Source organism: Ahaetulla prasina, chromosome 8 (assembly GCF_028640845.1).
Source record: "Ahaetulla prasina isolate Xishuangbanna chromosome 8, ASM2864084v1, whole genome shotgun sequence".
In the NCBI taxonomy this organism is placed as follows: Eukaryota; Metazoa; Chordata; class Lepidosauria; order Squamata; family Colubridae; genus Ahaetulla; species Ahaetulla prasina.
The window spans coordinates 36,603,126-36,619,216 of NC_080546.1; the positions used below are offsets into that span (position 1 = coordinate 36,603,126).

At 35.6% G+C, this 16,091-nt stretch overlaps 1 protein-coding gene across 7 annotated transcripts in view; it reads left to right on the forward strand.

The window, feature by feature from the left end:
• Positions 1–16,091, forward strand: part of INPP4B (inositol polyphosphate-4-phosphatase type II B) — a 272,899-nt gene that overhangs the window by 234,230 nt on the left and 22,578 nt on the right. For 4 of the 7 annotated variants that reach the window (XM_058192513.1, XM_058192515.1, XM_058192512.1 and 1 more), the window contains 2 exons: positions 305–417; positions 13,867–14,091. In XM_058192513.1, the coding sequence (XP_058048496.1) occupies positions 305–417; positions 13,867–14,049 (296 nt within the window). In that variant the 3' untranslated portion in view covers positions 14,050–14,091. Of the gene's footprint in view, positions 1–304; positions 418–13,866; positions 14,096–16,091 lie in introns of those variants that run through there. The other 3 variants (XM_058192517.1, XM_058192518.1, XM_058192516.1) reach the window with 3 other exon arrangements.

Sequence of the window (16,091 nt, forward strand, 5' to 3'; positions counted from 1 at the left end):
GTTACAAAACAAAAGCAAATGTAGACAAATAGAAGGAAAGATAGCAAAAGGTAAGAGACAAACACAGTAGCTTACCACTATTTGAAGGAAAGGTTCAGACATAATGATAGGATTATGAACTAACCCAATCAAAAGAATTCTCATCATCACTATAACATGGGCTACTGTGTTCTAGTAATGAATAACCAGTGTGTTCTGTAGTTTTTAGATAATTTCTTTGAATAATGCATTTGAAAGGACTGTATAGCTACATTTTTTAATGAATGGGAAATATTGTCACTGGCTGCTTCCTTCTCCTTTTCAGGCCTACCACATTTTCAGGAACAGAATGATTTAAAAGGATTACTAGAAAATCTTCATCAAAATATTCAGACTAAAAAAAGAAAGAATGTAGAAATCATGTGGTTGGCTGCAACGGTAAGAAGCCTCATCAAACAGCAATTCTATTGAAGTCATTCTGTCTTGTTAAATTAAACTTTGGGTCCCCAAAGAGCTGAAAAAAAGTCACTAATGAGTTTATTTTTTTCTAAATCACTCTAACTTTGTTAATTACAAAATATGTATATTTTTAGATTCCTTCCAAGTACTTTATCAAACTAAATCAGTTGCACATGGGTGCTTTACCCAAGCCAGTTTTTCTAGTGCCCTGTTTGAAATTTTGTTGATGCTAAATCCCCAAGACACATTGATATTACATATTCTTTTGAAAACATTATATGTATATAATGAATCATAGACTTTAAATTACTTTTTCTACCGGGATTAACTGCTTTAGGTTTTGGCTGGAGATTTGGTTTGAAGTTAGGAAAGAAATTGAAATGATTCTGTAGCCATTTCATGAATATCCTATTTGCATTTTCATCTCATCTGCAGTTGAGAAAGACAGAAGATATAACAGAGAAGTTTGACACTAGGGGTGAAATCAGGGAGTATTGGGATTAGATTTCATTTTCATTGGTAAGATATACTAAGAAAATAGTTCTTAAAAATAATTTGGCTTCTTTACAGGCACAGTTCCTGTGGCCAAACTATATTGATAAACTTTTGCTGTCTGATCTACTAAGACACAAAAATAAATGTTAGAAGAGCTTATTCAGACACAATGTACAAAGAGCAGGTCTATGAATCTACTTTCTTATTTATTCTTTGTTTGTTTTTTTACTCTCTGTGGTTCTTGATACATTCTGTAAAATAATGGGCTGATTACATAGCACGCCCAGATACCATCATAATTTCTGAATAATGGGTTAAAAACGTATTTCAGGATAGAAACTATAACTGAGATTCAGCTTGGTGGTCCTGGAAAATAAGGGAGGAAACTTGCATTCACTCACTGGTCTTCTGCCTGAGCCTCACTGGCCATTATATTGAACTCAGCACAAGAAAAGTGTTTGCTTCCATAGCTTCCTTTATTAATAGCTTCCTGCTATTTTTGTATAGATATAGGGGATACAGACCAGGGGTGGTTTCTACTTACCTTTACTACCGGTTCGCATTGTGCCTGCAGATCGCTTATGATGACATTCAGGTCAGTGGGCAGAGCCTCCCGCTGGTTTTACTACTGGTTCTTGCAAACCGGTTCAAATCAGGAGCAACCCACCACTGATACAGACCCTGCAGTTGTGCACTGGTAATGCAGCATCCTATGGGTCTAATTCTTAGTAGTCTACCAGTTACTTAGGAAAGATAGTAAGTAAGTTCAGCACTCCACCAATAAAGTTTTTTAGGGAAGAGTCTCTCATGTTCCTTCCAGACACCTCTTCAAAAGCCAAGGAAATAATCAGGGCATTGTCTCTGCAAGAAAGCCCTTTGAAGACTCTGATAAACCAGGTAGTGAGGATAGACTTCCTCAAACTCAGCAAATGGCTCACTGTGCAATCTGTCCATCCAAGATCTATGTGAAACCAGAAGATTAGTCAATTCTTTTTCGCCCTGGTCTTGTCAGACAGGATTTCGTTTAAGGTTCCCTCTTTTCCCTGCTCCTGGAATTCAAACTTGGAAAGGCAAGGAATACAACTATAGCAATCCCCATTGTCCTGATCTTCTCCTCACAATTTCTTGGAGTTTCACAAGAATAACAATGATGTCTGACACCTAAAAGGTTTCCAACTCAAACTGTAAATCTTCAAATATATGTATATAAAGATGTTTGTAAATTATTCTGACCTTTATTTTATACTAGCAGTTTAATGCAAAGAACTTTCCTTTGTTAAAAGCCAAAGTTTAACCACAGATTCACCCTATATTATCTCAAATTCGCATTGATGGAAATCAAATTATAATTGTTATAAATGATTCTGCTCTAATTATATAGAAGTCCTGGGCTTTATTCAAGGCATGCTTGCTTGATTTATTTATTTATTCCATTAATCTGACATCAGCTGCACAATTTATTATTTATTTCGATTAACCTGACATCAACGTTCACATTCACTGATATATTTATGCAATATATATTCTTATTAGTTAATTAAGAATGTAGATTGTGTTATCTGATTGGGACTCCACAAATTACCTATTAGTAAGTTAATTATATTTCTTCTAAATTGTTTTTACTTTTTCCTTGGTAAGATAGATTATTAAATAGCCCATGGACCATTGTAATATAGTTGGTTAATTTCCTAATAACAGATAGTTACTGCTTTATTTATTTTATTAATAACAGTAAAGTATCTATAGTAGCTAGATTATTTTCTCCATAAATGGCTAAATTTATTTTCAGAATGCATCTGTCAGGATGGAAAATTAAAGATTGGAGAAAACAGAATACTAATATATGTATCTTGGTGCCACTTCCAATCTTTCTTTTCATGAACTGCTTCAGTGTACTTATGTTGGAACAGTGACAGTTGTGAGAAGTGGAAGTCACAGTAGTAACCATCAGTGCTGTAATGATGCTCTTGCTAATACATCTTCAGCTTAATTGGTCAGTGGTACACTGCTTCCATTTAAGATTGCCTTATGTCAAGGGAAGCAGCTGAATTCAGACAACAATTTGCATATTGTGTTGTAACAGCTACATTTATACATACATACATACATATATATGTATGTATGTATGTATGTGTATGTATGTATGTATGTATGTATGTATGTATGTATGTATGTATAAAACTCACCATGGACTTGAATTGGGAAAGAAAAGAGCTAGTGTTCCAGCAAGCTTTAATACTATAACTTCCTGACCTAAATAATTGAAAGAAATTTTCAGTTTGCTACAGATAATATGGAGATTACCCAGCAGGCCATGTCTTGGAAAAAGACCTGGCGACCTACTCAGTAAAAAACTCTACAGAAAGTCTCAAACATGTCAGACAGGGAGCCCAACAATAGGACAACAGGAATCTGAGTTGCTGAGGCAACCAGTGACATTAGCAAATGTCTGTGTTGTACAGAGATACATCAGATAGCCACATGGATTGTCAAAGGAATGAGTGAGGGTAAATTAGATATTGTCAAATGAGAGGTGATCAGTGTATCAATGAACTACACTGATATGACAATGGCTTTTTCCAGTCTGAGAATTTCACAGTCTATTATTCAGAACATGATACCAGAAAAGCTAATGGAGGGGCCTTCATTGTAATCAAGAAAGTTGCTAGAGCAGTGGAAAAGCTTCTCAACAGCAGGGAGCTATATTGTACATAGATAACATAACTTAAAAGGGTGAGCGTCACCCATTTCTCCATGCATGTTGAAAGTTAAAAGTTTTGAAGGTATCTCAAACAGAATTTAGCTGCCAGTTCATCTATGAATGCATATTGATTTATTCTTGACTGAGATTTTCATCTACATGTAACTTCATTTAAAACATTTTTCTTTGAAATTATTGGAATAAAAGTTTTATTTACTGTATATCATTTGGGATAAATTATGTTACTAAACATATTACAGTTCTTCAAATACCTGGAAGTTAGAAAGCCAAAAGTGTACATAAGAATATTGGATAACCATTTGTCTGAAGTAGTGTAGGGTTTCCTGCCTAAGCAGAGGGGGTTGGACTAGAAAATCTCCAAGGTCCCTTCCAACTCTATTATTCTGTTCTGTTCTGTTCTGTTCTGTTCTGTTCTGTTCTGTTCTGCTCTGCTCTGCTCTGCTCTGCTCTATTCTATTCTATTCTATTCTATTCTATTCTATTCTATTCTATTCTATTCTATTCTATTCTATTCTATTCTAATATCCAAGGATCTTCTGCAAATCCTGAAACCCCTACCCACTCTAAGCTTTCTCAAAGTTGTCATCAAACTGTTTCAATGTGAAATAAAGACTAAATGATTAAATAAATGGGGAGTAATTATGTTAACTATGTTTAATTTTTACTAATTAAAATGAACGTTTGAGGCTTTTTTCTGACCTTTGCTTCTTTTTTATTTGAGCATATCCTTCAACCTATCATTTGAGAGTGAAGTATAAACTCTTATGCCATGTAAAGTTTTGTGTTCTTTAAACTCTAGTTGAAACTTGTTCATTTCAGGTTAAATGAACTGAACTGCAATGGCTAAAACAAATTAAGGTCATTCACAGAAAACTGGCTTATTTAAAACCAAAAACAGTGTCTAAGGTATGTGCAGCTAGGCTGAAGCAGTGCTTCTCAAGTGGTGCCTTCCATACTGCCACCATCTTTACTCAAAAGTTAGCAGAGAGTCCACAATTATTTTAACATTTGCTAAATATTAAACTCTAAGGGAAAAAATGGTAAGCACTGCTGTCTCCTGAGCTATTCCAGTAACAAAATTTAAGTTCTCAAACCCATTCATCAAGCTAGTGAGAAAGTACATATACATTCTTACATTGTGTTGAATCGATCATTACATTCATGATCTAGCTGTCTGCAAACTAATGACACTGTTCTTATGTCGTTGTGTGCCGAAAGCACCCACACGCGCATGCGACAGCAAATGTATGTGCTGGCACCCATAATGCAATGCGCGCATCCCTGTGTGCATGGGTGCATGACCTCCCCGCTCACCCCGCGCATGCGCATGTGACCCCCCCACGCTTACCCCACTTTCCTGCGCATGCACAAGTGATCCCCATCTCACCCCGCCCTGTGCATACATGCATGACCCCCTGCCTCTCGTTTTTGGCCTAGCAGGCCTCCCTGCAGCCTCCTGGGCCCAAAAACGGGCCATGGGGTGTGTGGGCCATTCCCCCATGCCGTTTTTGGCCCAGCAGGCCACCCTGCAGCCTCCCACACTCTGCCCCTGCCCCCTGCACATGCATGTGATCCCTGCTCCCCTGCATGCACACGACCCCCATGCGCATGCGTCTCCCTATGCGCCCCACCCCCCATGCATCCCAAAAAGCAGCAGGATGGTGGGAGGCGCATGCGTGCTAGTAGAGCTGAGCTGGACGACAGCTCACGTGCCCACAGAGTGTGCCAGTTGTAGCATGCGTGCCATAGGTTTGCCACCACGGTTATAGGGCAGTGGTTGTTAAACTTTTTTCTTTCAAGATGCCTTTCCCAAGTTGTAAAGGAACCCAATAGAGGTTTTGCTTGTACTGATTATATTCATAGATATTTACTGCATTAACAATTGAGTTATTTCCTTCTGCTAGTGTATCTCATGATTGCTTGATGGGATTTTATTATTGTATTATTTTCCAACATAGGCTGGCAAATAGTTTTGATTTCAATCACTAAAATCATCAGACCACGCTTTAAGAAACACTAAGGGAAACAGAGAGTTTTTGTTTTCTTCAAGATTCCCTTCCTGTTGAAAGATCTAGTGGTACAGCTAGAGTGGAGAAAGCAAGCATAAATAGGGAAATTTAAATTTAAAAAATTTAAATTCTATCCATTTACATTCATTTACAAGATTCATAGAGTCACAGCACTCAGACTAGGTTTGCAGATGTCTCATGTAACCCCAGCTTAACTGTATATAAATCAGTTCAGATATCAAACAGATATACCACCATGGAACTGCAAAAAGACTGAGTCAGTCCACTAGAAACCCAAACACGGTGTAGATATAGGTATTCTGAGTTAAACAATGTATGCATTGTACAAAAGCAGCCTTATTAGTCTATGATAGCCAAAACTGAGGAGGACTCTGGTAGCACACTTTCCAATTAAAATTTTACAAAAAGCATAAGCTGTTATAAGAAGTAGCTCACTTCATCAGATATCTGAAGCATTAAACTAACATAGGATTTGAAAAGATAATTATGAAAGAGGCGGTAGTGAGACCCCTCCTCAAGAAGCCTTCCCTGGACCCAGCTATTTTGGGTAATTATCATCCGGTCTCCAACCTTTGCTTTGTTGCGAAGGTTCTAGAGAGAGTGGTGGCATGGCAGCTACCCCAATACCTGGATGAAGCTGTCTATCTAGATCCGTTCCAGTCTGGCTTCCGACCCGGATATAGTACGGAGACAGCTTTGGTCGCGTTGGTGTATGATCTCTGGAGGGCCAGAGACGGGTTGTTCCTCTGCCCTGTCCTATTAGATCTCTCAGCAGCTTTTGATACCATCGACCATGGTATCTTGCTGCACCAGTTGGAGGGTTTGGGAGTGGGAGGCACCGTTTACCGGTGGTTCTCCTCCTATCTCTCTGCCCGGTCGCAGACGGTGTTGACAGGGGGGCAGAGGTCGACCGCGAGACGCCTTACTTGTGGAGTGCCGCAGGGGTCAATTCTTTCGCCTCTCCTGTTCAACATCTATATGAAGCCGCTGGGTGAGATCATCAGTGGCTTTGGGGTGAGATACCAACTGTACGCTGATGACACGCAGCTGTACTTCTCCACCCCGGGCCACCCCAACGAAGCTGTTGAAGTGCTGTCCCGGTGCTTGGAAGCCGTACGGGTCTGGATGGGGAGAAACAGGCTCAAGCTCAATCCCTCCAAGATGGAGTGGCTGTGGATGCCGGCACCCCGATACAGTCAGCTGCAGCCGCAGCTGACTGTTGGGGGCGAGTCATTGGCCCCAATGGAAAGGGTGCGCAACTTGGGTGTTCTCCTGGATGGACGGCTGTCGTTTGAAGATCATTTGACGGCCGTCTCCAGGAGAGCTTTTCACCAGGTTCGCCTGGTTCGCCAGTTGTGCCCCTTCCTTGATCAGGATGCCTTATGCACAGTCACTAATGCTCTTGTTACCTCTTGCTTGGATTATTGCAATGCTCTCTACATGGGGCTCCCCTTGAAGTGCACTCGGAGGCTTCAGTTAGTCCAGAATGCAGCTGCGCGGGTGATAGAGGGAGCCGCACGCGGCTCCCATGTAACACCACTCCTGCGCAAGCTGCACTGGCTGCCTGTGGTCTTTCGGGTGCACTTTAAGGTTTTGGTCACTACCTTTAAAGCGCTCCATGGCTTGGGGCCTGGGTACTTACAGGACCGCCTACTGTTACCTCATGCCTCCCACCGACCCGTACGCTCACACAGAGAGGGACTTCTCAGGGTGCCGTCCGCCAAGCAATGCCGGCTGGCGGCCCCCAGGGGAAGATCCTTCTCTGTGGGGGCTCCTACCCTCTGGAACAAACTTCCCCCTGGCTTGCGCCAAGTGCCTGATCTTCGGACCTTTCGCCACGAGTTGAAAATGTATTTTATTTACTCGCGCGGGGCTGGCTTAAATTTCAAATTTTAAATTTTTAAATTTTAAATTTCTAGATGAATTTTAAGGGTTTTTAGATTTTAAATGTTTTTAAATTTTCGGCCAATTATATAATAAGTTTTTTAATTTTGTTTTAATTGTACATTGCTTGTGTTCTTATTTTTGGCTGTAAACCGCCCTGAGTCCTTCGGGAGAAGGGCGGTATAAAAATCTAATAAATAATAATAATAAAAATAATAATAATATGAAAATGGTTCGTTATGCAAATGCCATTACACAGGTAACATCTTACAAGTATTTCATCAATTAGCCATTGTAATTTGTAAAAAACTCATTCTGTTTGTGAAGACCTGAAATCTTCTGATGCTTTGATGTTGAGTTTGGCAGGCTTGTCTATAGTTCTGTTCTGAGTTTTTTAATCTGTAATTGAGTGTTCAATATCATGTTGAACAAATATCATGTTCTGTTACTTGTTGCATGTACCATTTCTTTCAGATGTAGGGTGATTACCTACTCAAGTGTCCAGTATCATTTGCCTAATTATGTTGTTGTGTTATTAATAGTTACATGTTACAAATCAATAAAAGTTATACCTTTATATCAGTTGTGCTGAGGACCACAAAGCATCGGTCTCTACTTATTCACATATAGAATATATGGTATTCTGATTTCTACTACTGTGTATGAGATGGCACTACAAAAGAATTGCCGAAGCTTTCAAGTTTGTGCTTCTATTTTTAAAAATTAGGTTCAATTCATTACAGAATTTTGACTGAGGTTTTCTAAATTAAAATTAGAACTTCAAAGCAGTTATAACTGAACCAAACAGATGCTGAAGAACAAAGAGTTTGGCAACAGAACAGAAAAAAGATCAGAAAGATGCAACCCATGGGGAGAGGCAGTATAAACTGTACTTTATTAAAAGCAGATAAAAAGACATGAAAAATGTCTTGTACGGAAGCAACTGTCACTTAACTTATAGAATCTGCCATCTAATATGTGAACAATCATTTCCCAATGAATACACCTTTTCGAATCACTGAATTGTGGAAATCCTGTGAAATTATAATTCTTAAAAAGGTGCATATAAAAATAAAAACATGCAATGATCTATGCTGCCAACATGTCTTTAGCAATCTAACTTACTGAATGAAATATTGCTCTTCCAGGAGCAAGTAATTTAATTTAGGTTTTTTTATAAGTTTATTATTTAATGTATCTTGAAATATATTCTTTTGAGTTATAATACAACCATCTTACTGAATGTATTAGTTCCAAGTTTCTTGACAGCTATAAATTAATAATTCATAATAATAAAGCATTAATATGACAGTGAGATTCAGGGACTTTTTATCAATCAGTTAATCTACTAATTTGGAACCTAGCTGAATTTTCTGATGGAGATACCTACTATTATCCATGTAATGGCAACATCATACTTTGCTTACTGCAGAACACTTCTGAACTGCTGGAAGTGGCAGCAGTTCAGAGTGTGACAGTCAGTTCATGTTCCCAGGTACATGTTACACACTGCTGTTGAAGCACTAAATATTGAATACCAATTAATTACTGAAACACAAGTATGGCTTTTCTTACAACATGGAAGGACTGAAATAATTTGGGGAACAAAATACCTGATGAAATGCCTTCACTGTTACAGATGTCTTCAATACTGAGACCATTGAGAAGGCCCTTTAAATCACAGAGCATCATTTTTGGTCACCACTAAGGGACTTTACAATGTATTCTTGCACCCTGGAATGTTCTACCTTTTGAAATGTGTGAGGTGCCCATGGTTACCTTTATTACATATCTCTTAAAAACAAGTTACCCAGTTCTTCTCTGAGTGCTGACTCAGTGGTTAAGTTGCTAGGCTTTAGGGCTGGAAAGCCAACAGCCCAGATTCAAGACCTAAGCTCTACGTGACGGGGTGAGCTCCCATTCTCATCACAACTCCTGGCAATTTAGCAATTTGAAAGCATGCAAATGCAAGTAGATAAATAGGAACTAATTTGGTGGGAAGATAAGTGTTCTGTGATGTCATTCTGGCCTTTTGACAGCGGAAATTTCTTCAGGCAGCACTGGCTCAATGGACTTGAAATGGAGATGAGCACTGCCCCAATAGTTGGCAACAACTAATGGAGTAAAATCCTCAGGGACTACTTTACCGTTTTCTTTTTTTTTAACTTTCTCTGAGTGACTGTTGGATGAATAGTTTTTAATGTTGCTCCTGTTTTCCTTCTCCCCAATGTTTTTAGCTCTGTGTGTGCCTATGTTTTGTTTTTAATTTATTATTTGTGGTTTATATTTTTCTTACAGCCACAAAATTCATTTGCAAGGAAGTAACATTGACATTATACTAAATATAACATAATTATCTGGATTATTGATTTGAAAAATAATCCTGAAGGATTTATGGCATTTTTGCATGCAGGAATTACATGAGCCTTTTTCTTAAAATCATCTCAGATGTAAAGTGCAGTAGAATCAGTTTATGATGACATTTTATTTCATTCTATTTTTCTTTTTTATTAGATACTTATGAGGCAGTGAAAATATTTTGTGAAACTTGAGCACAGTGATGGACTCAACTTTTATTTGAATTGTGCATAACACAGAAAACAGAGTTAACAAGCTAAACATGTCTTATGAGGCATTTGCTCCTACATATGGATGAAGAGAAAGTGAACAAAAGACTAAACATTACGTAGTTTTATATTCAGCTCAATATGTCACAGTATGTCATATTTTATTTCAGGCCCTAAAACTAACAATAATTATGTGAAACAACATTTTATATATTCATTTCTCCTGAATGTTGATTTAAATAAGGCTTCATTTTAAAATTAATTTTGAGATTTAAGTTTTAATATTCTTTTATCTAAAATAGATTCTTGGAACAAGTTTCACAAAATATTAATACTACTATGTGGGATCTAGTGAATTGAACTTGATTCATTATCTTCAACAATCTGCATACCCTAAAAATTCCTTTTGGGTTAGAGAGATCCTCCAGAGCATATTTTGGGCAATTAAATGGAAAAGGAAAAAATGCTGTGTTCTTTCATTTTATCAGTGAAAACTATTCCATACCCTTTGTAAATACACTATTTACAAATATGATACGATACAAATTACAAATATATATATTACAATAGTACTTTTGTAAGTATACTATCCACATTATTTCTAGATTATTATAATTATTAACTTATATTCTGCCCAAATTCCAGCAACTCTGAACAGCTCACAACAATCAAAAGATATAAATCGCAATAAAACCAATTAAAAAGAAAAAAAATAAAGATAATGATGACAAGAAAACAGACCAGATGGGAATGAAATAAAGGGTCTCTTCCTCATCCATATGGCAGTTTTAAACAACAGCAGAGTTGTTTAATTTTCTTTGGACATTTGCTATTGAAGATGTCCTGTTGTTATGCATTGTTACAGATTTTTATATTGTACATAGTAAAGATTTGAAATTTCTTTAATTAATATGAGATAATTCTGGCAAGTGGAAAACATTTCATTCTTATTGGAAAAATGATTACCATTGTGGATGGGTGATAATTAATTACAAAAATCTATTAAGTGTTTCAAATATTATTTATCTGTGACTTTTAGCTGCAAAATATGTGTCCACAGATAAAGAACTTTTAGCTAGTGAAAAAGCGCAGATGAGAGAAATCGCCTGTGATAGACCAGATAGTGCCTAATTGAGATTCATCTCATTCCAGTTCTGCAACTGACAATGTCATTGCTATCTGGATTATCAGGTTTGAGAAATTCCTGGAATTTCTTCCTAGATTGCTGTCACAGCTGTTTTGCTGTTTAGCTACTGTATTTTGAAAGCAAAATGAAATAGTCTGCATATTCTGAGTCAGATTATCTAGGTTTTATATTCCTTCAAATTGCTGTAAACCCAAACAGAAAATTGAGCTTATGGTAAAGCTATTTATACTTATCATTAAGATCTATAATACTATCCAAAATGGTTTCTAAGCATAATGAAAGACTGCTGCTTGCTATATTTTACTTTCTTGCTACTTGATATGCTATATATATTTTAACACCGGAAGAAACTAGGTTGGTGGATTCATGATATTGGGTTTTTTCTGTACAGGATCTAATTTGAACAACTTACCTTGACAGGTCAGGTCCAATATCATAAATGTTTTTAATTATAAATGGGCACTAAATACTTCCATGGGTATATCTTGTTGATGGGGTTTTTTTTCCTGTTTTTAAACTTTGCTGAACCTATCACTCATTATATAGCTTTTTGTGTACATAAAATAATAGATATAAGTGCAAAAGTACATTCATTGCTACTTAAAATTTCTATAATATAATATAAAAAACCATCTTCCACCTTATTTTCTTAAAATACAAGAAAGAACTGCTTCTTCCCATATCCTGTCTCTTATCTATAAACAAATCCTCAAAATGTAACATTTCAGTCCTGATCACCAAAAGCCCATTAAGGCTTCTTAGATTTAACAATATATCTATTTTTACCTTGTTCAAATAAACCAATTTTATATTCCTTCCCTCCACTTTTAATAATTTTCATTTTAGCCCCTTTAAATAATGACCTAGAAGTTATTTCTTCTCATTTTCTCTTTGTCTCTTCTCACAAAATTCTTCAAAGTTTTAATGTGTCTTTTGTAAATTCAATATAGGAAAATTATCCAGTTTACTGTCTTGGTTTATTATTTGAGTATCACTTTTAATTAGTAAGACATCACTTGATTTCTTTTATATATAGTACAAAAGTATAGTGGCATCTTTTTCAATATCATTCTTTGAGCTTATCATTTTAAAAACCATTTTAAGATTAATCTCAGACTTTTCTGGTAAAACTGAATTTTCCAAAATCAAAGTTTCATCCCCCTTTAGCTGTTTCTTTTTTTAAAATGTTTTGAAGTTTTTAAACTTGTATTTAAAACTTCTTTCACTAAGAATTGAAGGAAATTCACTGGTCGTTTTAGACTTAACAATCCAAAAGTCCACAATAGTTGAAAAACAGTTAACAAGCAATTTCCAAATATATGCAAACTTAGTGTCCTTTCAAAGGCATGCCAACTGTAATTTGCCCGGATAGCTATTCCATCATCTTCTAGAGTTCTAAACCCATCAGAAATCATTGTCTTGTAGACTCCTCATGAAGAGCAATTGTCTAGAGCACTTGAGACCACTTTCAAGTTCTGTCCAATGTCCAAAGAGGAATTACAAAAACTCAATTACTGAATAACTCTTCATTCTACCACAGTCATTTTTGTGAACTGTCTTCAATTTGCCATTTATTTCCATGAAGTTCAGAACCAATATTTCAAAGGAAATCAGGCAATCCCATCTTTAATTATCCAAAAATTATGACTTCTAGCTTATGTAAGGCCCATTCATAATAAAAATAAATAGCATATGAAAACAGGTGCCACCCCACACAAAAGCATAAGTTAAATTGTTAAGCACTGTTAAGTTAAATTATATTATTTAATGTCTGCATATTTGACTCCCATGTCAAATGGCTCCCTTATCATGACTTGTTGGCATTTAATTAAACATTTCCCTCTAACCATAGAACAGGGGAAGAATGGATATAGAAATTCATATGAATTTCCTGTGAGATTACATCTTGAATTGACTCAAAGTCAAAACATTTCTTTTTACCATTGGTGTCTGTCTTGCACATTTTGATACATTCAGCCTAATGATTGATATACATTCTATATATTAATGGAACTTTATTTTTATTTATTTTATTTATATACTTATCAAATTTCTATACACTTGCTTGACTGTGGACAATTATTGTAAAAGAATTATTTAATGAATAAACTATATTTATGTTATCAAAAGAACAAAGCTGAAAATGTTTTTGAGACATGTGATATATTGATTTCTCTATATGATTTCCTATGCTAGATCAGCGTTCCCCAACCTTTCCGGCTTGTTTGAGGAGGCAGTGGCAGGTTGGTGAGAGGATAGTTTTGCCCACGAGCATGTGCCACTTTCATAAATGGTGTTTCATGTGCACACGCACTCACCACTTCCACACCTGGTTCCAAACAGACTGCGGCCCAGCACCAGTCCGCAGACAGGGGGATGGGGACCCCTATGATAGATAATGCAATATGTCTATAATTAAAATGCATAGAGTTACTTGATTTTCTTTGTGCATTATGAACTGTCCAACAAAAACTTCATTATGGCCAAAAAAACAGTACTTAACAATAGATTGTAAAAGGTTACAGCAGAAGTATAAAACTATAATATAAAAAAAAGAAATCATATCTTCTTTTTGCACTATAGATTTGCCGCAAGTTAAATGGTGTACGGTTCACCTGCTGTAAAAGTGCCAAAGATAGGACATCAATGTCAGTGACACTGGAACAATGTTCAATTTTAAGAGATGAGCATCAATTGCACAAAGATTTCTTTATTCGAGCACTGGACTGTATGAGGAGGTATGTTCTTAATCTTCACTGTTTGTAATCTATTTACCATATTTTCAAGTTTGTAGATGTGTTTTAATCGACGTTTCCCTGGCTAAGTCAGTTTTTAGAAAGTGACATTTTCATTACTTTCTCAAGCCAGGATCATATTTCAGATCTTTCATAGATAATTTTTTTGGAAATATATTGAATTCTTACAAAGATTGTTCAGAATACTGCTAAATATATATTATGTTTTTTAAACATACTTTATTTCCCTTGGTACTTTTATGAGTTTCTTCAATTAAAGACAAATAAAATAGAGCAACCAAACTTAATTAAGCTGGCACTTGATTTTTTAAAATTAAATTACTTTGCAATTAGTTGTAATTATACAATGAATCTGATTAAATTAATCAAGATATATAATTAGGAGACGTAGTTTGATTTGCTTATTGGCAATAAATTTAAATGAAACAAAATAAAAGCTTGTAAAGGTCAGATTTATTATTTTATTTTATTTTATTTTATTTTATTTTATTTTATTTTATTTTATTTTATTTATATACTTATCAAATTTCTATACACTTGCTTGACTGTGGACAATTATTGTAAAAGAATTATTTAATGAATAAACTATATTTATGTTATCAAAAGAACAAAGCTGAAAATGTTTTTGAGACATGTGATATATTGATTTCTCTATATGATTTCCTATGCTAGATCAGCGTTCCCCAACCTTTCCGGCTTGTTTGAGGAGGCAGTGGCAGGTTGGTGAGAGGATAGTTTTGCCCACGAGCATGTGCCACTTTCATAAATGGTGTTTCATGTGCACACGCACTCACCACTTCCACACCTGGTTCCAAACAGACTGCGGCCCCGCACCAGTCCACAGACAGGGGGATGGGGACCCCTATGATAGATAATGCAATATGTCTATAATTAAAATGCATAGAGTTACTTGATTTTCTTTGTGCATTATGAACTGTCCAACAAAAACTTCATTATGGCCAAAAAAACAGTACTTAACAATAGATTGTAAAAGGGTACAGCAGAAGTATAAAACTATAATATAAAAAAAAGAAATCATATCTTCTTTTTGCACTATAGATTTGCCGCAAGTTAAATGGTGTACGGTTCACCTGCTGTAAAAGTGCCAAAGATAGGACATCAATGTCAGTGACACTGGAACAATGTTCAATTTTAAGAGATGAGCATCAATTGCACAAAGATTTCTTTATTCGAGCACTGGACTGTATGAGGAGGTATGTTCTTAATCTTCACTGTTTGTAATCTATTTACCATATTTTCAAGTTTGTAGATGTGTTTTAATCGACGTTTCCCTGGCTAAGTCAGTTTTTAGAAAGTGACATTTTCATTACTTTCTCAAGCCAGGATCATATTTCAGATCTTTCATAGATAATTTTTTTGGAAATATATTGAATTCTTACAAAGATTGTTCAGAATACTGCTAAATATATATTATGTTTTTTAAACATACTTTATTTCCCTTGGTACTTTTATGAGTTTCTTCAATTAAAGACAAATAAAATACAGCAACCAAACTTAATTAAGCTGGCACTTGATTTTTTAAAATTAAATTACTTTGCAATTAGTTGTAATTATACAATGAATCTGATTAAATTAATCAAGATATATAATTAGGAGACGTAGTTTGATTTGCTTATTGGCAATAAATTTAAATGAAACAAAATAAAAGCTTGTAAAGGTCAGATTTATTATTTTTGTTATGTACAGTTGGTAATTTGGACAAGTGCTGAAAAACATGTTTTTTAAATTAAGAAATAAACATTCTTTGCACTTGATAACTAACTCTTTTATACTGAATTCCAGATATCTTCTTTCATGGAGTTAATTTGGCGAGAATTAACTGATCATGCTTTGAAATCCAGTAGAAAATGAAAAAGTCTACCCATTTATCAATATTCTTTGTTATGCAAAGAAAATATAGCAGTTCCTGTTTATAAATTATTTGAACTGCATGAAGATAACTTGACTAAAAGAAATTGGGTATTCAGAGAATGTCCTTCTACTAAATGGATGAATTACGTTTTTGGAAAAGCTAATGACTATAATAATAAA